The sequence below is a fragment of the Taudactylus pleione genome, unplaced genomic scaffold (assembly GCF_031769625.1).
Source record: "Taudactylus pleione unplaced genomic scaffold, aTauple2 ptg000095l, whole genome shotgun sequence".
NCBI lineage: Eukaryota > Metazoa > Chordata > Amphibia > Anura > Myobatrachidae > Taudactylus > Taudactylus pleione.
This window is the reverse complement of record NW_028284497.1, coordinates 6,795,297-6,819,981: the sequence shown is the minus strand read 5'-3', so window position 1 is coordinate 6,819,981 and position 24,685 is coordinate 6,795,297. Positions and strand designations below refer to the sequence as shown.

Below are 24,685 nucleotides of genomic sequence, written 5' to 3'. Positions count from 1 at the left end.
AGGAATCCGAACCGCTCCGAACAGGTGGAATCCGAGTCCACCCTAATGCAAGTTCAGGTGTTCCCGCCTGACTCGGATTCCACCTCGATGTTGAACGTCACCTGGCCGTCGGAATCTTGCGAGACTCGGATTCTCGAGAGACCCAGGTGACGTTCGGCCTCTATAAAAGGCGCGCCCAGGACTCGGCGCCATTACGCAGACAGTGAGACAGAGGACGGACGTAGTTAGAGTAGTAGTACTAGACTAGTTCTTCCAACTTCTTGCTGCTCTGGCCCACTGTGTGTATGCAAGCTCCATGACTGGGCATAAGCCCACTGTGTGTATACAAGCTCCATGACTGGGCATAAGCCCACTGTGTATATGCAAACTCTGTGACCTTACTGGGCATAGCCCACTGTGTGTATACAAGCTCCGTGACCTTACTGGGCATAGCCCACTGTGTGTATACAAGCTCCATGACAGGGCATAACCCACTGTGTGTATACAAGCTCCGTGACCTACTGGGCATGGCCCACTGTGTGTATACAAGCCTCGTGACAGGGCATAAGCCCACTGTGTGTATACAAGCTCCATGACTGGGCATAAGCCCACTGTGTGTATTCAAGCTCCGTTACCTTACTGAGCATAGCCCACTGTGGGTCTCATTCAGACTCGCTCGCAAGCACTTGAGCGCTCGCAAGTGGGTCGATGTTGGGCCCTGCGCACGTGAGACAGAGGACGGACGTAGTTAGAGTAGTAGTACTAGACTAGTTCTTCCAACTTCTTGCTGCTCTGACTGTGATATCAATCATAAAAATAAATAACCTTCGTGACTTTACTGGACATAAGACCACTGTGTATATGCAAGCCCCATGAATGGGCATTAGCCCACTGTGTGTATACAACCTCCATGACTGGGCATAAGCCCACTGTGTGTATGCAAATTCTGTGACCTTACTGGGTATAGCCCACTGTGTGTATACAAGCTCCGTGACCTTACTGGGCATAGCCCACTGTGTGTATACAAGCTCCATGACTGGGCATAAGCCCACTGTGTGTATACAAGCTCCGTTACCTTACTGGGCATAAACCCACTGTGGGTCTCATTCAGACCCGCTCGCAAGCACTTGAGTGCTCGCAAGTGTGTTGATGTCGGGCCCTGTGCACATGCAGCTGCCGCACTGCGCATGCGCAAGCCCCGGAGCGAGAGAGAAACTCTCTCACTCCGGGACTCACTACCAAAGGGGCGGCTGTCGATGGTGATCGACAGCTCGCCCCGTTTTGTAGGCGGGGCGGGGGGGTGGCTACACAACGGAGGCGTTCCCGATGGAATGCCTGCCGTTTGGGGGCGGCCCCACTGACATCACTCGTGATGTCAATGGTGAGCTTCTGGCTCTAATGGAGTCAAAAGCTCACTGGGGCTTGCGGCAGACGAGACCCTACCACAAGGGTCTCGTCGCAAGCCCTGATGGTCGCGATGGTCTTGACTATTGCGACCATCATCCTGGCCGCTCTTTAAAGCTCTGGGTGGTAACCCATAGCCTAGCGAGTGGCCAGGAGGCCAGATCATTTTTTAGATGCGGCCACCCTCACTCAGAGCAAGCGCTCGCATTTTGCGAACCCCTCTGAATGAGGTCCTGTGTGTTTACAAGCTCCATGACTGGGCATTAGCTTACTGGGCTTGATTAAGACACGCTCGCGAGTGCTGAGCGCTCGCAAGCGGGTCGATGTTGCCCAAGTCCACATGCGTACGACGGAGGCTTCTCTGTCGTGCGCATGCGCGAGACCCGGTTTGCGATGGGGAAGCCGTCACTCCGGGTCTCGCATCAAAGGGGGCGTGCTGTCGATGGTGATTGACAGCACGCCCCCTTTGGTGGGCGTGCCGGGGGCGTGGCTGCCCAGACGGAGGCGTTCCCATGGGAACGCCTACCATCTGGGTCCGGCCCCACTGACATCACTAGTGATGTCAGTGGGAGTGTTTTTGGCTCTGACAGAGTCAAAAGCACTCCGGACTTGCGACCAACGAGACCCTACCGCAAGGGTCTCGTCGCAAGCCCGTTGGTCACGATGGTCTTGACCAACGCGACCATCTTTTTGGCTGCTCGCATAAGCTGTGGGTGGCCACCCACAGCTATGCGAGCGGCCAGGAGGCCGCTCCAATTTTAGTTAGGACAGCCCTGATTCAGAGCGAGCGCTCTTGTCAGAGCGTCCAGCTCTGAATCAGGCCCACTGTGTGTATACAAGCTCCGTGACTGGGTATTAGCCCACTGTGTGTATACAAGCTCCGTGACAGGGCATAGCCCACTGTGTATATACAAGCCTCGTGACAGAGCATAAGCCCACTGTGTGTATACAAGTTCCATGACTGGGCATAAGCCCACCGTGTGTATACAAGCTCCGTTACCTTACTGGGTATAGCCTACTGTGGGTCTCATTCAGACCCGCTCGGAAGCACTTGAGCGCTCGCAAGCGGGTCGATGTTGGGCACTGCGCACGCGCAGTGGCCGCACTGCGCATGTGCAAGCCCCGGAGCGAGAGAGAAATTCTCTCGCTCCGGGACTCACTACAATAGGGGCGGCTGTCGATGGTGATCGACAGCTCGCCCGTTTTGTAGGCGGGGTGGGGGGTGGCTAAACAAATGGAGGCGTTCCCGACGGAATGCCTGCTGTTTGGGGGCGGCCCCACTGACATCACTCGTGACGTCAATGGTGAGCTTCCGGCTCTAATAGTGCTGAAAGCTCACTGGGGCTTGCAGCAGATGAGACCCTACCACATGGGTCTTGTCACAAGCCCCGATGGTCGCGATGGTCTTGACCATCGCGACCATCATCCTGGCCGCTCTTTAAAGCTTTGGGTGGTAACCCACTGCCTAGCGAGCGGCCAGGAGGCCGGATCATTTTTTATTTTTTTTAATAATAGTTTTTATTGAAAGTTTAATACAAAGAAATGGGGATACAGAAGGAAAAAGAAGGGAAAAGGGGTAAGCCAGACATATTGCATATCACAATATAAATCAATTGAGCTTGGTCCATTTACATATAATTAATACTTAAACATTTTAGGACAAGAAAAATGTTTTATAAAACACTTCACAGCAAATATAGACAAAATACTAAATAATCAGTTAATGGAACTACCCCGGATCTGCGTGAGGTGAACAGAAAACCTATAAATGGTGGAATGGCCTTGTTTTTCCCTATAATCTCCCCATTTAAACTATTTCATATGGATGGATTTGACGGAGGAGGAGTATTTGGCACCTGTTGTTTCAATAACAAAAAGTTTGTTTAGTTTAAATCCCATTGTAATTACTACCTACATACACTATACTAGCTTCTAGGTTTAATATATTCTCACAGTGCCTTTCTAAATCTGTAATAATGAAAAGTGAGTAATAATGTAATAGAATTCAAAATGTAATACATTTATATTTAACCCACTACTACAGGTGTGTGGAGTAAAGCCCTAGGGCAAGTGGCACTAGAGCTGGGTTTGCTTAGAATGGTGGCCCTCACAAATTTCTGAAGGCTGCACCCCCCTAGGGAACCTAGACTTGGTGCCAATTGACATAGGGCTGGTGGAATGATGGTGGGGTACCCAGGTAAAAACTATTGCTGGTTAGTGGAAAATCAAAAAGACCCTAAGATTTTTGTTCACTTGATTTGTCCTCTACCATCCTAGGTGTTGGTTATTAATTCTGGAGGGGGACCATTTCTTTTTTGTTTTTGGTATTTTTACAAATGTTCACAATTTTGGTATATAAGTCATCACAGGTCCTAGGGATCTGTGCAGTGCTTGCAAACGGTGGTGTGTTTGCACCTGGATAAGAGTTTACAAACCGATGGGCATCGTCAGTTTTCAAAACACAGTCTAAACTGATGCTTAGACAGTCTATAATCTGTGCACACAGAATATTATATGTTCAGATGCATCTATCCTACAACCAAGTGTCCATGAAAGTGGTATACAAATGTTTCCAATAAAACCATACCTATCACAACCAAAGTCTGTTGATTGCTGAAATAGGAATCCACTAAACGTCCTGATATACGAATCTTATATCCACAGGAGTAGTTTCCTGAATTCTTTTTTTCAATGTTCAAGTATGATAGGACTCCAAAATCATCAGCTCCTTCATATATTTCCCTTCCATTTTGATACAGATGGACTTCTGCTGGATTTGAGGCTTGTTGTAAAATACAGCGTAATACTACTGACTGTTTAATTATAAAGACATTTCTCGGAGGGTCCACAGACAATATTGCGGAAGGTGGACGATCTTGAAAGAAAGATTTAGATGCTGAATAGATCATGTAATTAGATTGAGAACTGGTTTCAGAAAATGAGTTTTGTTCCCACATCTGAGTGTCACAAGTCATATTTGGTATATGAACAATAGACAGTACATATGAATGGATGTACCTGGAGTGCAGAAAATATGTATATTCACCTATGTGAAATAAGACAACATAATGCTGTCTTAACTCAATACCAATGACTCCAATGTAAATGAGTTAATCAAATATGTCATAATACCAATAGAACAGTATTGCATTGAATAAAGTTTCATTGATTTCACCACATACTGGGGGGTGATTCAGAGACGGATGCAGATAAAGCATCGGATATACAAGACGCACTGCGCATGCGGCCTGATGCATTCCGCATGGGCGTGTCGGTGTCAGTTGCACCTTCACTGGCGGACATGGTCACTCTGACATTCCAGTGTCCAATGGTGCAGCTGATGGCTCGGCCAATGGTGCTGATAGTGTGTCCTTGTATGTACATGAGCGGATCTGAGCCGCAGTCAGTAGGTATCTCAATAGGACACCAATTGACAGTGGCATTGGCATAAAGACACAGTAGCATCTGTGACTACAACTACATCCACCTCTAAATCACCCCCACTGTATTATTCAACTCTTATGTAATTGGAATCTTCAAGAACTTGACCAGTGACAGCATCATACATTTTTAAATAATCTGCAAATACATTTGATATCAAGCCATAATGTCAACATAATGATATAAAGACTACGCAGTCATTTTGTTGAAATTCATCATGTTTCAAAAATTCAACACTTGAATGGTTCTGAATGTCCACATTCTGAATGTCGACAACTTTGTTCATAATATCCACATGCAACAAGTCGACATTGACAAAATGTCGACATGCTCAAAATGTTGACATTATGCATGTCTACATTATGAACATGTAAGTGTTAGAGTTAGGCTGCAGTTAGTATTAGGCTGTGGTTAGAGTTAAGCTGTGATTATTATTAGGCTGTGGTTAGAGTTAGGCTGCGATTAGTATTAGGCTGTGGTTGGGGTTAGGCTGTGGTTAGGGTTAGGCTGTGGTTAGAGTTAGGCTGCGATTAGTATTAGGCTGTGGTTAGGCTGTGGTTAGAGTTAGAGTTAGGCTGCAGTTAGTATTAGTATTAGGCTGTGGTTAGAGTTAGGCTGCGATTAGTATTAGGCTGTGGTTAGGCTGTGGTTAGGGTTAGAGTTAGGCTGCAGTTAGTATTAGTATTAGGCTGTGGTTAGAGTTAGGCTGCGATTAGTATTATGGTTATGGTTAGGCTGCAATTAGTATTAGGCTGTGGTTAGGGTTAGGCTGTGTTAGGCTGTGGTTAGGGTTAGAGTTAGGCTGCGATTAGTATTAGGCTGTGGTTAGGGTTAGAGTTAGGCTGTGTTTAGTATTAGGCTCTGGTTAGGGTTAGAGTTAGGCTGTGATTAGTATTAGTATTAGGCTGTTGTTAGGGTTAGGCTGTATTAGACTGTGGTTAGGGTTAGAGTTAGGCTGCGGTTAATATTAGTATTAGGCTGTGGTTAGAGTTAGGCTGCGATTAGTATTAGACTATGGTTATAGTTAGGCTGCGATTAGTATTAGGCTGTGGTTACGGTTAGGCTGTGTTAGGCTGTGGTTAGGGTTAGAGTTAGGCTGCGATTAGTATTAGGCTGTGGTTAGGGTTAGAGTTAGGCTGCATTTAGTATTAGGCTGTGGTTAGGGTTAGAGTTAGGCTGTGATTAGTATTAGTATTAGGCTGTGGTTAGAGTTAGGCTGTATTAGACTGTGGTTAGGGTTAGAGTTAGGCTGCGGTTAGTTTTATAATTAGACTGTGGTTAGGGTTAGAGTTAGGCTGCAGTTAGTATTAGTAATAGTCTGTGGTTAGGGTTAGAGTTAGGCTGCGATTAGTATTAGGCTGTGGTTAGGGTTAGAATTAGGCTGTGATTGGTATTAATATTAGGCTGTGGTTAGGGTTAGAGTTAAGCTGTGATTAGTATTAGTATTAGGCTGTGGCTAGTGTTAGAGTTATTCTGTGATTAGTATTAGAGATGAGCGGTTCGGATACTGAGGAATCCGAACCACTCAGAACAGGTGGAATCCGAGCCCACCCGAACGCAAGTTCAGGTGTCCCCGCCTGACTCGGATTCCACCTCGAGGTCGAACGTCACCTGGCCAACGTCGGAATCTTGCGAGACGGATTCTCGTGAGACCCAGGTGACGATCGGCCTCTATAAAAGGCGTGCGCCCAGGACTCGGCGCCATTACGCAGACAGTGAGACAGAGGACGGATGTAGTTAGAGTAGTAATAGACTAGTTCTTCCAACTTCTTGCTGCTCTGACTGTGATATCAATCATAAAAATAAATAACCTTTGTGACTTTACTGGACATAAGCCCACTGTATGTGCTCCGTGCCTGGGCATAAGCCCACTGTGTGTATGCAAGCTCCATGACTGGGCATAAGCCCACTGTGTGTATACAAGCTCCATGACTAGGCATAAGCCCACTGTGTGTATACAAACTCTGTGACCTTACTGGGCATAGCCCACTGTGTGTATATGTGATACCCCCAAACCAGCAGTGTTTTCTCCAGCATGGAAGGGGTTAATGGCCAGGAGTTAGGACCCTGCTGATCCCCTGGAGATTGTTCTGCCAGCCTTAAGGAGAGAAACTAGAGAGAGGCTGTTGGGGGTGGAGCTAGAGAAGCCCAGTGAGTCCTGCACAAGACTGGGAGAGGAGCAGCACACTGAGCAGAGTCTGAGTTTCTGGGCACATGTGGTGCCTGAGGAAAGCTGCAGTAGTGATAGGAGCTGCACTGCCTGTGAGGATCCCCAGAGACAGACTGCCCATGCTGAGAGCAGACAGAGGAAAGAGCCTCCTACAGAGTCTGACAATTGTAACTGTCAGCACCAGAGAGCCTGCTATTGCTGCAGGGACACAGTGAATAACCGATGCAAGAACTGACCTGGAGTGACCACGTATAGAAGAGAGCTCAAGAGCTGATTGTTTCTGCAACAAGGACAATCCCAGTGCACACAAGTGCAGGACAGAACTATTGCAGTGTGTCAGTGTACCTTCTGCATCAGTGACAGCTATCCAGGTACAGCAGCAAGCTATATTGTACCCATTGCAGTGAGGGAGACCTAATCATACTGCTAACACCACTGTACCACAGTATTTATTCTAAGTGACCACAGTTACAGGGACAGCACCCCTGCATCTCAGTATACAGCGATTACCTGCACCTCGTTTGTATTTATGTGCACCGACGAGAGCCTGTACAGGGAAGATTAAGTGACAATACCTCAAGGACACACAGAGAGGGACATTGTGCTTCTTATTGGCAATTTGCAGTAAGACCTTACACCAGAGCAGTTGGGTGTAATTATACTCAGAGACATTGTATTGTAATGCGCTTAGTGTTACTGATAAGTTAAACTACAATTATTCATTGCCAGTTAGTAATAGCAAAAGTGAAACAGGTATTATAAATGTATGTTGAGCAAGTTATAGTGAGCTTTGGAAAATGATCATAAGTTAATTCAAGTAATTGTATATATTTTTTTGGTATTGTCGTATCCTTGCATACTTTAACTTTACTCCGAACAGTACAAGCGTGACTAAGTGTCTTAGCATAATAAAATTAATGTCACTTTCCCCAAAGTGTGTTTACTCTGCTGGGTTCTTGGGGGTCTCCTGTCTCTCTGTTGCGATAGGAGGAGCCTGAAAGAGGAACTGCACTGATCTACGCCCAAGAAGGTTCCAAAAGAAAAGCAGGTACGATCCACTCACTGACATCCCACCAAATTGGGGGTGTTAGATATACAAGCTCCGTGACCTTACAGGGCATTGCCCACTGTGTGTATACAAGCTCCGTGACTGGGTATTAGCCCATTGTGTGTATACAAGCTCCATGACAGGGCATAACCCACTGTGCGTATAAAAGCTCCGTCACCTACTGGGCGTAGCCCACTGTGTGTATACAAGCCTCATGACAGGGCATAAGCCCACTGTGTGTATACAAGCTCCATGACTGGGCATAAGCCCACTGTGTGTATACAAGCTCCGTTACCTTACTGGGCATAGCCCACTGTGCGTATACAAGCCTCATGACAGGGCATAAGCCCACTGTGTGCATACAAGCTCCATGACTGGGCATAAGCCCACTGTGTGTATACAAGCTCCGTTACCTTACTGGGCATAGCCCACTGTGGGTTTCATTCAGACCCACTTGCAAGCACTTGAACGCTCGCAAGTGGGTCGATGTAGGGCCCTGCGCACATGCAGCGGCTGCACTGCGCGTGCGCAAGCCCCAGAGCGAGAGAGAAATTCTCACTACAAAAGGGGCGGCTGTCGATGGTGATCGACAGCTCGCCCTGTTTTGTAGGCGGGGCGGGGGGGGTGGCTACACAATGGAGGCGTTCCCGACGGAACGCCTGCCGTTTGGGGGTGGCCCCACTGACATCACTCGTGATGTCAATAGTGAGCTTCTGGCTCTAATAGAGTCGAAAGCTCACTGGGGCTTGCGGCAGACGAGACCCTACCACAAGGGTCTCGTCGCAAGCCCCGATGGTCGCGATGGTCTTGACCATCATCCTGGCCGCTCTTTAAAGCTCTGGGTGGTAACCCACAGCCTAGCGAGTGGCCAGGAGCCCAGATCATTTTTTAGATGCGGCCACCCTCATTCAGAGCGAGCGCTCACATTTTGCGAACCCCTCTGAATGAGGTCCTGTGTGTTTACAAGCTCCATGACTGGGCATTAGCCCACTGGGCCTGATTCAGACCCGCTCGCGAGCGCTGGGCGCTCGCAAGCGGGTCGATGTTGCCCAAGTCTGCATGCGCATGACGGAGTATGCGTGAGACCCGGTTTGCGACAGGGAAGCCGTGCTGTCGATGGTGATTGACAGCACGCCCCCTTTGGTGGGCGTTCCGGGGGCATGGCTGCCCAGATGGAGGCGTTCCCATGGGAACGCCTACCGTCTGGGTCCGGCCCCACTGACATCACTAGTAATGTCAGTGGGAGTGTTTTGGGCTCTGATAGAGCCAAAAGCACTCCGTAGTTGCGGCCAACGAGACCCTACCGCAAGGGTCTCGTCGCAAGCCCGATGGTCGCGATGGTCTTGAATATCGCGACTATCTTTTTGGCCGCTAGCATAAGCTGTGGGTGGTCACCCACAGCTATGCGAGCGGCCAGGAGTCCGCTCCAATTTTAGCTAGGATGGCCCTGATTCAGAGCGAGCGCTCTTGTCAGAGCGTCCGGCTCTGAATCAGGCCCACTGTGTGTATACAAGCTCTGTGAAAGGGCATAAGCCCATTATGTGTATACAAGCTTTGTGACGGCATAAGCCCACTGTGTGTATACAAGCTCCGTGACTGGGTTTTAGCCCACTGTGTGTATACAAGCTCCATGACAGGGCATAGCCCACTGTGTGTATACAAGCTCCGTGACCTACTGGGCATAGCCTACTATGTGTATACAAGCCTCGTGACAGGGCATAAGCCCACTGTGTGTATACAAGCTCCATGACTGGGCATAAGCCCACTGTGTGTATACAAGCTCCGTTACCTTACTGGGTATAGCCCACTGTGGGTCGCATTCAGACCCGCTCGGAAGCACTTGAGCGCTCACAAGTGGGTCGATGTTGGGCTCTGCGCACGCGCAGCTGCCGCACTGCTAGTGTGCAAGCCCCGGAGCGAGAGAGAATTCTCTCGCTCCGGGACTCACTACAAAAGGGGTGGCTGTCGATGGTGATCGACAGCTCGCCCCGTTTTGTAGGCGAGGCGGGAGGGGGTGGCTACACAACGGAGGCATTCCCGACGGAAAGCCTGCCATTTGGGGGTGGCCCCACTGACATCACTGGTGATGTCAATGGTGAGCTTCTGGCTCTAATGGAGTCGAAAGCTCACTGGGGCTTGCGGTAGATGAGACCCTACCACAAGGGTCTCGTCGCAATCCCCGATGGTCGCGATGGTCTTGACCATCGTGACCATCATCCTGGCCACTCTTTAAAGCTCTGGGTGGTAACCCACAGCCTAGCGAGTGGCCAGGAGGCCAGATCATTTTTAGATGCAGCCACCCTCATTCAGAGTGAGCGCTCGCATTTTGCGAACCCCTCTGAATGAGGTCCTGTGTGTTTACAAGCTCCATGACTGGGCATTAGCCCACTGGGCCTGATTCAGACCCGCTCGCGAGCGCTGAGCGCTCGCAAGCGGGTCGATGTTGCCCCAGTCCGCATGCGCACGACGGAGGCTGCTCCATCGTGCGCATGCCTGAGACCCGGTTTGCGATGGGGAAGCCGTCGCTCCGGGTCTCGCACCAAAGGGGGCGTGCTGTCGATGGTGATTGACAGCACTCCCCCTTTGGTGGGCGTGCCGGGGGCGTGGCTGCCCAGACGGAGGCGTTCCCATAGTGATGTCAGTGGGAGTGTTTTTGGCTCTGATAGAGCCAAAAGCACTCCGGACTTGCGTCCAACGAGACCGCAAGGGTCTCGTCGCAAGCTCGATGGTCGCAATGGTCTTGACTATCGCGACCATCTTTTTGGCCGCTCGCATAAGCTGTGGGTGGTCACCCACAGCTATGCGAGCGGCCAGGATGCTGCTCCAATTTGAATCAGGCCCACTGTCAGGCCCACTGTGTGTATTTTAGCTCTGTGAAAGGGCATAAGCCCATTATGTGTATACAATCTTTGTGACAGGGCATAAGCCCACTGTGTGTATACAAGCTCCGTGACTGGGTATTAGCCCACTGTGTGTATACAAGCTCCGTGACAGGGCATAGCCCACTGTGTGTAAACAAGCTCCGTGACCTACTGGGCATAGGGGGTCATTCAGACCCGCTCGTGAGCGGCAGTATGCTCGCAAGCGGGTCGATGTTCCCCACTGCGCATGCGCACGATGGAGGGAGCTCCATCGTGCGCATGCGCGAGACCCGGCAAGCGACGGGCTCTCCATCGCTCTGGGTCTCGCACCAAAGGGGGCGTGCTGTCGATGTTGATTGACAGCACGCCCCCTTTGGTGGGCGTGCCGGGGGCGTGCCTGCCAGACGGAGGCGTTCCCATGGAAACGCCTACCATCTGAAGCCGGCCCCACTGACATCACTAGTGATATCAGTGAGAGTGATTTTGGCTCTGTTAGAGCCAAATTCACTCCAGGGCTTGCGGCAGCGAGACCCTACCGCAGGGTCTCCGTCGCAAACCCGATGGACGCGATGGTCATACTGCGTGTGTGCAAGCCCCGGAGCGAGAGAGAAATTCTCTCGCTCCGGGACTCACTACAAAAGGGCGGCTGTCGATGGTGTTCGACAGCTCGCCCCAGTTTGTAGGCGGGGCAGGGGGGTGGTTACACAAACGGAGGCGTTCCCGACGGAATGCCTGCTGTTTGGGGGCGGCCCCACTGACATCACTCGTGATGTCAATGGTGAGCTTCTGGCTCTAATAGAGCCGAAAGCTCACTGGGGCTTGCAGCAGATGAGACCCTACCACAAGGGTCTTGTCACAAGCCCCGATGATCGCGATGGTCTTGACCATCGCGACCATCATCCTGGCCACTCTTTAAAGCTGTGGGTGGTAACCCACAGCCTAGCGAGCGGCCAGGAGGCCGGATCATTTTTTATTTTTTTTAATAATAGTTTTTATTGAAAGTTTAATACAAAGAAATGGGGATACAGAAGGAAAAAGAGGGGAAAAGGGGTAAGCCAGACATATTGCATATCACAATATAAATCAATCGATCTTGGTCCATTTACATATAATTAATACTTAAACTTTTTAGGACTAGAAAAATGTTTTATAAAATACTTCACAACAAATATAGACAAAATACTAAATAATCAGTTAATGGAACTACCCCGGATCTACGTGACGTGAACAAAGAACACCGAGATCAACCGGAACACTATCAATGGTGGAATGGCCTTGTTTTTCCCTATAATCTCCCCATTTAAACTATTTCATATGGATGGATTTGACGGAGGAGGAGTATTTGGCATCTGTTGTTTCAAAAACAAAATGCTTATGGATCTTGTTTTCTATGATTGTGATGTTGGGGAGAGAGGCTGTCTTCCACCCCTGAGCAATTGTAGCTTTTGTAGCAATCGGCACATGACCCATAATATATCTCTCGCCATGTGATAATTCCCCAGGATAAAAGTGGAATATGGCAACTAGAGGCTCTGCTTGAATAGTTACACCAACTATTTTACTTATCATAAAAAATACTGCATTCCACAAGGGGCGAAGTAGAGGACAGGACCAAAAGATATGAAAGATGTCTCCCAACAAACCACAACCTCTCCAGCAATATTGCGAGACAGAGGGCCAGATCTTATGCTGCCTTTCAGGAGTAAAATATGCTCTCTGAAGTAATTTGTAATACATTTCTGAATGGTTGATACATTTGGATATAGTAAAACTGGAACGAAAAATAATATTCCAGTCCTCATCAGAAAGGTTCACAGCCAGATCCCTCTCCCATTTAAGTTGATACGGAAGTTTCCCTTTTTTTTTTAACATTATCTGATACTGATACCACCAAGATTTACCACCTTTGTGATTAGAGGATCGTAGGCGAGTCAGCAGCAGCAATGGGAAGGCGGGTTTTTTAAGTGGAGAAGGGAGGTGACTGTGCAACCAATGTCTCAGCTGTAAATATTTATGAAAGTCCTGCCTCGTTAAACCAAATTGCGTTTGAAGGGACACAAAAGAAGCCAAATCCTCCTGCACGAATACATCCCCCAAAGAAGAGAGGCCCGCTTTCGCCCAGGAACCTAGGTGCATATCAGGGATCAAATTGGCTTTTGATCAGAGAGATAGATTAGGAGAAGGCAGGGAAATCTCTTCATCTAAGGAAACACAGGCATGCCAACATACTATGTAGTCTGGACTGCTTTACAGAATCCCGGTCTGAAGGAGATTTCAGAAGAGGGCAGCCAGAGTAGGTCAGGAAGGGGAAAGGGGCGCATAAGTTCCCTTTCAATAATTACCCAGGGTTTGGGAGAGTCTATTATGAACCAGTCCCTTGCCTGTCTAAGTATACACGCTGAATGGTATCTCTCCAACTCCGGGAAGGCCACTCCTCCTGTCTCCCTAGAGAGGGAGAGAGTATTTCTCGCTATTCTAGGTCGATTCCTCTTCCAAATATATTTAGTGAGTATTTGGTAAATTTGTTACATATGGATTTGGATAGGGGTCTAGTAATGGTCCGAAATAAATACATTAGTTTCAGGAGCAGCACCATTTTTGCAGCCGCAATCCTTCCTAGCCAGGACACCTCATGTAGCATCCATTCTTTTGTTAAAGTTTCATAAGCTTTCAAGAGGGGCCCAAAATTACATTCAATAAGATCATGGTCTCTAGCTAAATGCACCCCCAGATATTTGAGGGACCTAGATTTCCATGTCTATCTATACGACTCCTGTAGTTTCTCCATAATTACAGTTGGGATGTTAAGAGGGAGGGCTTCTGTCTTTGCTGTGTTGAGTTTGTAAAAGGACACTGCTGCATATTGATCCAAGATGGCATGCAAGGCTGGAAGAGATTCATCTGGGTGGAGTAAACACAGTAAAATATAATCTGCGAATAAGTTTATTTTATGGGAGAAGCCTCCAAGCAAGGGACCATGTATGGATTTGAGGGTTCTGATCGTCTCTGCCAGAGGCTCAATGGCAAATGCAAAGATGAGTGGCAAAAGTGGGCACCCCTGACGTGTGCCGTTGGTTATGTCAAATTTGTCAGATAGACAACCATTTACAAATACCTTCGCAGAAGGGCAAGTATATAGGGCCGAAATGGAATCTAAAATACCCCCCTGGAAACCGAAACTGTGCAAAACCTTCATCAAATAACCCCAGTGCAGGCGTTCAAACGCCTTTTCGGCATCAATTGATAGGATCAACAAAGGCTCCCTACAGTAGTCATAATATTCTATAATGTTGATAACTCTACGTGTATTTTCTGGGGCTTGCCTATGCATCACAAATCCGACCTGATCCGGTTTAATGAGAACTGGCAACAGTTGAGATAGGTGACTAGCAATCAATTTGGCAAACAACTTGACATCTGTGTTCAGCAAAGCAATAGGTCGGTAATTAGCTACAGCGTTAGGGTCTCTGTTGGGTTTTGGTATGGCAATTATACATGCCTCCAGCATTTCTTCAGGGAATTGCTTAGATTCCGTTGCTTCACTGAACACAGACAACAAAACCGGAGCCAGCTCAGCTTTAAATGTTTTGTAAAAATTGGCAGAATAGTCATCCGGACCCGGAGCCTTATTTGATTGCATTTTACTAATGGCTACATCTATTTCCTCCAGAGTCCAAGGAGTGCTGAGGGACAGACAAGCCTCAGAAGACAATTTCGGAAGAGAAAGTCCACTCAAGAATTGCTCAACAAGGGCTGCTGTTGGTTGGGCAGTATTAGGGTCATCTTGAGGTTATAAAGTTGCGCATAATAGGTTGCAAAAGCATTAGCTATCTCGACAGGGTCCGATACTTTAGCCCCGTGGTGATTGTAAATTCTCTGTATCTGACCCCTAGTCCTTCGTCCACGTAATTTACTAGCCAGCAGTCGATTTGCTCGATTACCAAATACATAGAATATTTGATTTAATCTGGCAATATTAAGCTGTACTTCTCTAAGTGAGAAGACATTCACCATTCCTCGAGCATTGAGGAGTTGTTTATATAGTATTTTAGTAGAGGGTCTGCTTTATGAGCTTCTTCAATTTGCGCTGCCTCAACTTCCACTTTCTCATACTGCTGTTTATATTCTCTCTTAAGCCGAGCCGCGACTTGAATTGCTGAACCTCTAATAACTGCCTTCAATGAGCATCAAAAGTTAAAATTGGAAGTTTCTTCTGGCTTATTGGTACTAAGAAAAATGGAAAGAGCCTCCTGAACTGCTTTATGAGCCTCCGGCTGAGTCAACAGGTGATTACCTAGTCTCCACAGGCCCGGTACTACTCTCCTATTCCCTATATCCCATTTAACAAAAAGGGAGGAGTGGTCTGACCAAGTCATGGGAAGAATATTGATACTACTAATAGAGGACAAGGTCCATCTATCACATAGGGCCAAGTCTATCCAGGAATACGTCCTATGGACATTCGAATAAAAGGAATAATCTCTTACTGTAGGGTGTTTTGCTCTCCAGGTATGGAACAACCCGTGCTCTACTAAAAGCTGCTGAAAACCCTTAGAAAACTCCTGTGGTCTATTTGAACGGGAAGTTGTTGAATGGGATCTATCCATGGTTGGATCCAGGACCATATTAAAGTCTCCGAGGAGTAATAATGCTCCCTTAATTTGTTTTTGTAAAGTCAAACAGAATTTTCTACAGAAGGCCAATTGCCCTGTATTTGGAACATAACATGAGACAATAGTAACTTCAACATTATCTAGTAGTCCCACTAGAATTAGATACCTTCCCTGTAGGTCTGCATATTTTGAGGTTAGTGTAAATGCGCAATGTTGGGAAATAAGGACGGCTACTCCTGCTTTCTTTTGAGGCCCATTAGCTGTGTAGCAATGAGGGAATCTAACGTTATTAAATCTTGGAGGGGCAGACTGCTGAAAATTGGTCTCCTGAATCGCAACAATGTGGGTTTTAACATTTGAAAAATACCGCAGTGCTAAATTTCTTTTTTGAGGAGAGTTCAATCCTTTCGCATTGATTGATAATAAATCAACCATATTTATACAAACAGGGTGTAAAATACTGTGCAGTGACCAACATCAAAATAGCAATCCTGGGATTGCAAATCTGGCTGGGGAAAAGACAAACAGCAGACATTAGAAGGGGTATAAGAGAACATAAACGACCCCACTTGGAGCCAACAGGAGTCGTGTAAAAAACTACGACTCTTAGGAATTTGTGATTGGGGGGTAGTAACCTATCCCCGTCACCCATAAACTAAACAGTTAATTAACACAATAAATAAACCAAGCATATAACCATATCTCTACGTACAAACGAGATTACTCAGGTAATGCAATTATGTGAAAAAGATAGCACGTAGTTTCAGCCTCCCCCCCGAATTTACGGGGAAGGGGCAGGAAACATTACCCCTAAATGAACAGTACCCAGGTGTAACCCCCTAGGAGAACATGGCCATACAAAACTTGGTAACATATAAAAAAACATCCAGAGATACATACAAAAATTTAAATAAGTAACTGGCCTACTTGTAAATGAAACATATATTAGAAATCGAGTAAAATAATACAGTGAAGATGCATTATTGCTACTCTGAATAAACTGAGACATTCAAAATACTCACAAAACTTTCTCAGAATATATATAGTAGCATACAGCAGAAAGGAAATTATAACGTGTACTTATGCTTGAAATCCCGCCATAGATCAGTCTTTCTGCAGGTTTTGATTGGATGAAGAATAAAAAGAATTTCCAGCAATGTTCCACCAAGATAGGGTTTTCCACCCTTCATCCAGGTTAGGTAATTATGACAGTGGAACCATCACGTGACACTAGGAGTTTGGTAGCAAAACCCCATCGATAAAGTATATTAGCTCTCCTGAGGGCACTAGTAATTGGATAGAAGGAGCGTCTCTTTACCAATGTTGCTTGAGAAAGATCACCAAATAATTGAAGGCCTTTCAAAGCCGCTGCTGATTCCTCTGAAGGTCTAGCTGCCTTCAATAATGCCTCCTTCATATGAAAGAAATGCATCCGCATTAATACATCCCTGGATGCACCCTCCGGAGCACTTCTGGCTTTTGGGAGTCGATGAATGCGATCAATAAAAAGGTCATCTGATCGTGCTTCAGGCAGGAGCTTCTGAAATAAATTCAACGTAAATTCGTGGAGACCACTATGGGAAACAGTTTCAGGAACTCCTCAGAGTTTAATATTGTTGCATCTTGATCTGTCCTCCAAATCTCCGACTTTCTCCCGAAGAGCAGCAATTTCAGTTTGGAGAGACTCATGCTGAACTATGAGGTCATTGTGTGACCCGACCACCTCCTCCATTTTATTTTCAAGGTTATTTGTTCGATCACCGAGGTCGTCAATTGACTGTTGACAAGCTTGAAGAGTGGCACGAAATTCCGCCGCAACCTCTACTTTAAATTGTGAGAGGAGTAGTTTCATGGTGCCGACCGTGAGAGAGTCACAATCTTTAGGGGAACTCGGTGCAGAATCGGTATGAGTGGGGGAGGAACTTGCATTAGATGGAGTAGTCAATTTAGTTTTCTGGGAAGCCAACGTCTCCATCCCGATAGCTTTAACAGTTTGAGGAGAGGGTTTGAAAAAAAGCTATTTTTGAGACAGATTTAGAGACTTTAACTTTTTTCAGGCCCATAGTAAAATCCAGCGTAATCTCTCACGATAAAAAAATAAAAATAAAGTGAATAAAAATGGGTATCACATGAATGTATGTTCCACTTAACTCAGAAAAGTGTTAGGCCATTGAGATATCAGGGTGACAGGACAGAGAATTTAATCATCAGGCATAGAGAACTGCATCAGGGCAGCACAGACGGTGTAATGGTTAGCGTTACTGCCTCACAGCACTGAGGTTGTGGGTTCAATTCCCACCATGTCCCTAGCTGTGTGGAGTTTGTATATTCTCCCTGTGCTTGTGTGGGTGTCCTCCGGGTGCTCCGGTTTCCTCCCACACTCCAAAAATATACTGGTAGGTTAATTGGCTTCCCACAAAATTAACCGTAGTGTGTATGTGTGTGAGCATGTGGTAGGAAATATAGATTGTAAGCTCCATTGGGGCAGGGACTGATGTGAATGGCCAGATAAAGCGCTGCGGAATATGTGTGCGCTATATAAATAACTGGTAATAATAATAATTTAGATTGTAAGCTCTCACGAGCAGGGCCAGCTACCCTCTTGTGCTTCTCCTTACTATAGTGTAATTTACTTCTTACTCACCACTAGGGCACCTAACACTTGGTTGCTTATGCTCTGTTAGTTATCTGGGTGATATGGTCGCTAATGTAGCAATATATATTATCCATGTCCTGTATTGTATTGTTCTGTAAGTCACTTGTATACAATTTGTTTTTGTACTTTGTAAGGCGCTGCGGAACACTTGTGGTGCCATATAAATAAATGATAATAATAATAATAATAATAATAATAATAATAATAATAATAATAATAATAATAATCAGTGTGCCATGTAATATACGTTTCGGCCACCAGAGGGAGCTCACACCTCATACAAGCTCTGTTTCTATGGAGAATATAGCAGAAGAAATAAAACAAGATGGCGTCGTCCTGGAGCTCAGCGTCCCCCACACTGTGGTCTTGATATGGGGATCTCCCAACAACTTAGGTAAGTCTCCAGATATGTGTCTGTTGCACTTGAGCTAGAAGGCCGCGGGCGGACACTCGCTGCAGCGCAGCTCTGGAAGTCGGAGGGCCTCTCAAATCTAGGTCCCGGCTGCAGGGTGGAAGGTAGGCCGCAGCACTCAGGGAGGCAGGGAAGGTCACCCAGACACCTCTGCTGGCCACTCTCAGGGTGAGAGACGCGGGGGAAAAGAAATATTTGGCAGTAAGATGCCTTTAAACTGAGCAGTAGGCAGTTTTAGAGAAGGGCTATCAGGAACTCTTGAGCCACACTTCTGTCCCTGATGGCTGCCAGGCCACGCCCCTGGCCGGATCATTTTTTTTGATGCGGCCGCCCTCATTCAGAGCGAGCCCCTCTGAATGAGGTCCTGTGTGTATACAAGCTCCATGACTGGGCATTAGCCCACTGTGTGTATACAAGCTTTGAGAAAGGGCATAAGCCCACTGTGTGTATACAAGCTCCATGACTTGGCATTAGCCCACTGTGTGTATACAAGCTTTGTGAAAGGGCATAAGCCCACTGTGTGTATACAAGCTCCATGACTGGGCATTAGCCCACTGTGTGTATACAAGCTTTGTGAAAGGGCATAAGCCCACTGTGTGTATACAAGCTCCGTGACAGGGCATAAGCCCACTGTGTGTATGCAAGCTCCGTGACAGGGCATAAGCCCACTGTGTGTATAAAAGCTCCGTGACCTTACTGGGCATAGCCCACTGTTTGTATACAAGCTCTGTGACAGGGCATAGGCCCACTGTGTGTAAACAAGCTCCGTGACATGGCATAAGCTCACTGTGTGCATACAAGCCCTCGGCACAGAGCATAAGCCCACTGTGTGTATACAAGCTCCGTGACCTTACTGGGCATAGCCCACTGTGTGTATACAAGCTTCGTGACTAGGCATAAGCCCACTGTGTGTATACAAGCTCTGTGACCTTACTGGGCATAGCCCACTGTGTGTATATAAGCTCCGTGTCTGGGTTTTAGCCCACTGTGTGTATACAAGCTCCGTGACTGGGCATTAGCCCACTGTGTGTATACAAGCCCCGTGATTGGGCATAAGCCCACTGTGTGTATAGAAGCCTCATGACAGGGCATTAGCCCACTGTGTGTATACAAGCTCCGTGACAGGGCATAAGCCTATTGTGTGTATACAAGCTCTGTGACTGGGCATAAGTCCACTGTGTGTATACAAGCTCTGTGACCTTACTGGGCATAGCCCACTGTGTGTATACAAGCTCCGTGACAGGGCATAAGCCTACTGTGTGTATACAAGCTCTGTGACTGGGCATAAGTCCACTGTGTGTATACAAGCTCTGTGACCTTACTGGGAATAGCCCACTATATGTATATAAGCTCCGTGACTGGGCAAAAGCCCACTGTGTATATACAAGCTCTGTGACCTTACTGTGCATAGCCCACTGTATGTATACAAGCTCCATGACTGGGCATTAGCCCACTGTGTGTATACAAGCTCCGTGACAGGGCATAAGCCCACTGTGTGCACACAAGCTCCGTGACTGGGCATAAGCAAACTTTGTGTATACAAGCTCCGTGACAGGGCATAAGCCCACTGTGTGTATACAAACTCCATCAATGGGTATGAGCCCACTTCTGTGTATACGAGCTCCATGACCTTACTGGGCATAGTCAACTCTGTGTATACAAGCCTCGTGACAGGGCATAAGCCCACTTTGTGTATACAAGCTCCGTAACCTTACTGGGCAGAGCCCACTGTGTGTATACAAGCTCCGTCACTGGGCATAAGCCCACTGTGTGTATACAAGCTCCGTGACCTAACTGGGCAGAGCCCACTGTGTGTATACAAGCCTCGTGACAGGGCATAAGCCCACTGTGTGTGTACAAGCTCCGTGACAGGGCATAAGCCCACTTTGTGTATACAAGCTTTGTGACTGGGCATAAGCCCACTGTGGGTATACAAGCTCTGTGACCTTACTGGGCATAGCCCACTGTTTGTATCCAAGCTCCGTGACTGGGCATAAGCCCACTGTATGTATACAAGCTCAGTGACTGGGCATAAGCCCACTGTGTATATACAATCTCTGTGACCTCACTGCGCATAGCCCACTGTATGTATACAAGCTCCGTGACTGAGCATAAGCCCACTTTGTGTATACAAGCTCCGTGACCTTACTGGGCATAGCCCACTGTGTGTATACAAGCTCCATGACTGGGTATTAGCCCACTGTGTATATGCAAGCTCCGTGACAGGGCATAAGCCCACTGTGTGTATACAAGCTCCGTTACTTTACTGGGCATAAGCACACTGTGTGTATACAAGCCTCGTGACAGGGCATAAGCCCACTGTGTGTGTACAAGCTCCGTGACAGGGCATAAGCCCACTTTGTGTATACAAGCTTTGTGACTGGGCTTAAGCCCACTGTGGGTATACAAGCTCTGTGACCTTACTGGGCATAGCCCACTGTTTGTATCCAAGCTCCATGACTGGGCAAAAGCCCACTGTGTATATACAAGCTCTGTGACCTTACTGTGCATAGCCCACTGTATGTATACAAGCTCCATGACTGGGCATTAGCCCACTGTGTGTATACAAGCTCCGTGACAGGGCATAAGCCCACTGTGTGCACACAAGCTCCGTGACTGGGCATAAGCAAACTTTGTGTATACAAGCTCCGTGACAGGGCATAAGCCCACTGTGTGTATACAAGCTCCGTGACAGGGCATAAGCCTATTGTGTGTATACAAGCTCTGTGACTGGGCATAAGTCCACTGTGTGTATACAAGCTCTGTGACCTTACTGGGCATAGCCCACTGTGTGTATACAAGCTCCGTGACAGGGCATAAGCCTACTGTGTGTATACAAGCTCTGTGACTGGGCATAAGTCCACTGTGTGTATACAAGCTCTGTGACCTTACTGGGAATAGCCCACTATATGTATATAAGCTCCGTGACTGGGCAAAAGCCCACTGTGTATATACAAGCTCTGTGACCTTACTGTGCATAGCCCACTGTATGTATACAAGCTCCATGACTGGGCATTAGCCCACTGTGTGTATACAAGCTCCGTGACAGGGCATAAGCCCACTGTGTGCACACAAGCTCCGTGACTGGGCATAAGCAAACTTTGTGTATACAAGCTCCGTGACAGGGCATAAGCCCACTGTGTGTATACAAACTCCATCAATGGGTATGAGCCCACTTCTGTGTATACAAGCTCCATGACCTTACTGGGCATAGTCAACTCTGTGTATACAAGCCTCGTGACAGGGCATAAGCCCACTTTGTGTATACAAGCTCCGTAACCTTACTGGGCAGAGCCCACTGTGTGTATACAAGCTCCGTCACTGGGCATAAGCCCACTGTGTGTATACAAGCTCCGTGACCTAACTGGGCAGAGCCCACTGTGTGTATACAAGCCTCGTGACAGGGCATAAGCCCACTGTGTGTGTACAAGCTCCGTGACAGGGCATAAGCCCACTTTGTGTATACAAGCTTTGTGACTGGGCATAAGCCCACTGTGGGTATACAAGCTCTGTGACCTTACTGGGCATAGCCCACTGTTTGTATCCAAGCTCCGTGACTGGGCATAAGCCCACTGTATGTATACAAGCTCAGTGACTGGGCATAAGCCCACTGTGTATATACAATCTCTGTGACCTCACTGCGCATAGCCCACTGTATGTATACAAGCTCCGTGACTGAGCATAAGCCCACTTTGTGTATACAAGCTCCGTGACCTTACTGGGCATAGCCCACTGTGTGTATACAAGCTCCATGACTGGGTATTAGCCCACTGTGTATATGCAAGCTCCGTGACAGGGCATAAGCCCACTGTGTGTATACAAGCTCCGTTACTTTACTGGGCATAAGCACACTGTGTGTATACAAGCCTCGTGACAGGGCATAAGCCCACTGTGTGTGTACAAGCTCCGTGACAGGGCATAAGCCCACTTTGTGTATACAAGCTTTGTGACTGGGCTTAAGCCCACTGTGGGTATACAAGCTCTGTGACCTTACTGGGCATAGCCCACTGTTTGTATCCAAGCTCCATGACTGGGCATAAGCCCACTGTATGTATACAAGCTCAGTGACTGGGCATAAGCCCACTGTGTATATACAATCTCTGTGACCTCACTGCGCATAGCCCACTGTATGTATACAAGCTCCGTGACTGGGCATTAGCCCACTGTGTGTATACAAGCTCCGTGACAGGGCATAAGCCCACTGTGTGCACGCAAGCTCCGTGACTGGGCATAAGGCCACTTTGTGTATACAAGCTCCGTGACAGGGGAAAAGCCCACTGTGTGTATACAAACTCCGTCAATGGGTATAACCCACTTCTGTGTATACAAGCTACATGACCTTACTGGGCATAGTCCACTGTCTGTATACAAGACTCGTGACAGGGCATAAGCCCACTTTGTGTATACAAGCTCCGTGACCTTACTGGGCAGAGCCCACTGTGTGTATACAAGCTCCGTCATTGGGCATAAGCCCACTGTGTGTATACAAGCTCCGTGACCTAACTGCGCATAGCCCACTGTGTGTATACAAGCCTCGTGACAGGGCATAAGCCCACTGTGTGTGCACAAGCTCCGTGACAGGGCATAAGCCCACTTTGTGTATACAAGCTTTGTGACTGGGCATAAGCCCACCGTGGGTATACAAGCTCCGTGACATTACTGGGCATAACCCACTGTGTGTATACAAGCTCCATGACAGGGCATAAGCCCACTGCATGTATACAAGCTCCGTGACCTTACTGGGCATAGCTCACTGTTTGTATCCAAGCTCCGTTACTGGGCATAAGCCCACTGTGTGTATACAAGCTCTGTGACTGGGCATAAGTCCACTGTGTGTATACAAGCTCTGTGACCTTACTGGGAATAGCCCACTATATGTATATAAGCTCCGTGACTGGGCAAAAGCCCACTGTGTATATACAAGCTCTGTGACCTTACTGTGCATAGCCCACTGTATGTATACAAGCTCCATGACTGGGCATTAGCCCACTGTGTGTATACAAGCTCCGTGACAGGGCATAAGCCCACTGTGTGCACACAAGCTCCGTGACTGGGCATAAGCAAACTTTGTGTATACAAGCTCCGTGACAGGGCATAAGCCCACTGTGTGTATACAAACTCCATCAATGGGTATGAGCCCACTTCTGTGTATACAAGCTCCATGACCTTACTGGGCATAGTCAACTCTGTGTATACAAGCCTCGTGACAGGGCATAAGCCCACTTTGTGTATACAAGCTCCGTAACCTTACTGGGCAGAGCCCACTGTGTGTATACAAGCTCCGTCACTGGGCATAAGCCCACTGTGTGTATACAAGCTCCGTGACCTAACTGGGCAGAGCCCACTGTGTGTATACAAGCCTCGTGACAGGGCATAAGCCCACTGTGTGTGTACAAGCTCCGTGACAGGGCATAAGCCCACTTTGTGTATACAAGCTTTGTGACTGGGCATAAGCCCACTGTGGGTATACAAGCTCTGTGACCTTACTGGGCATAGCCCACTGTTTGTATCCAAGCTCCGTGACTGGGCATAAGCCCACTGTATGTATACAAGCTCAGTGACTGGGCATAAGCCCACTGTGTATATACAATCTCTGTGACCTCACTGCGCATAGCCCACTGTATGTATACAAGCTCCGTGACTGAGCATAAGCCCACTTTGTGTATACAAGCTCCGTGACCTTACTGGGCATAGCCCACTGTGTGTATACAAGCTCCATGACTGGGTATTAGCCCACTGTGTATATGCAAGCTCCGTGACAGGGCATAAGCCCACTGTGTGTATACAAGCTCCGTTACTTTACTGGGCATAAGCACACTGTGTGTATACAAGCCTCGTGACAGGGCATAAGCCCACTGTGTGTGTACAAGCTCCGTGACAGGGCATAAGCCCACTTTGTGTATACAAGCTTTGTGACTGGGCTTAAGCCCACTGTGGGTATACAAGCTCTGTGACCTTACTGGGCATAGCCCACTGTTTGTATCCAAGCTCCATGACTGGGCATAAGCCCACTGTATGTATACAAGCTCAGTGACTGGGCATAAGCCCACTGTGTATATACAATCTCTGTGACCTCACTGCGCATAGCCCACTGTATGTAT

General features: G+C 47.6%; 1 protein-coding gene across 1 annotated transcript in view; it reads right to left on the bottom strand.

Moving 5' to 3' along the window:
• LOC148526547 (immunoglobulin superfamily member 1-like) overlaps positions 1–24,685 on the bottom strand; it is an 81,502-nt gene that overhangs the window by 26,076 nt on the left and 30,741 nt on the right. Inside the window, exon 5 of the mRNA XM_088470218.1 lies at positions 3,971–4,258. Coding sequence (XP_088326344.1) covers positions 3,971–4,258 — 288 coding nt within the window. The remainder of the gene's footprint in view (positions 1–3,970; positions 4,259–24,685) is intronic.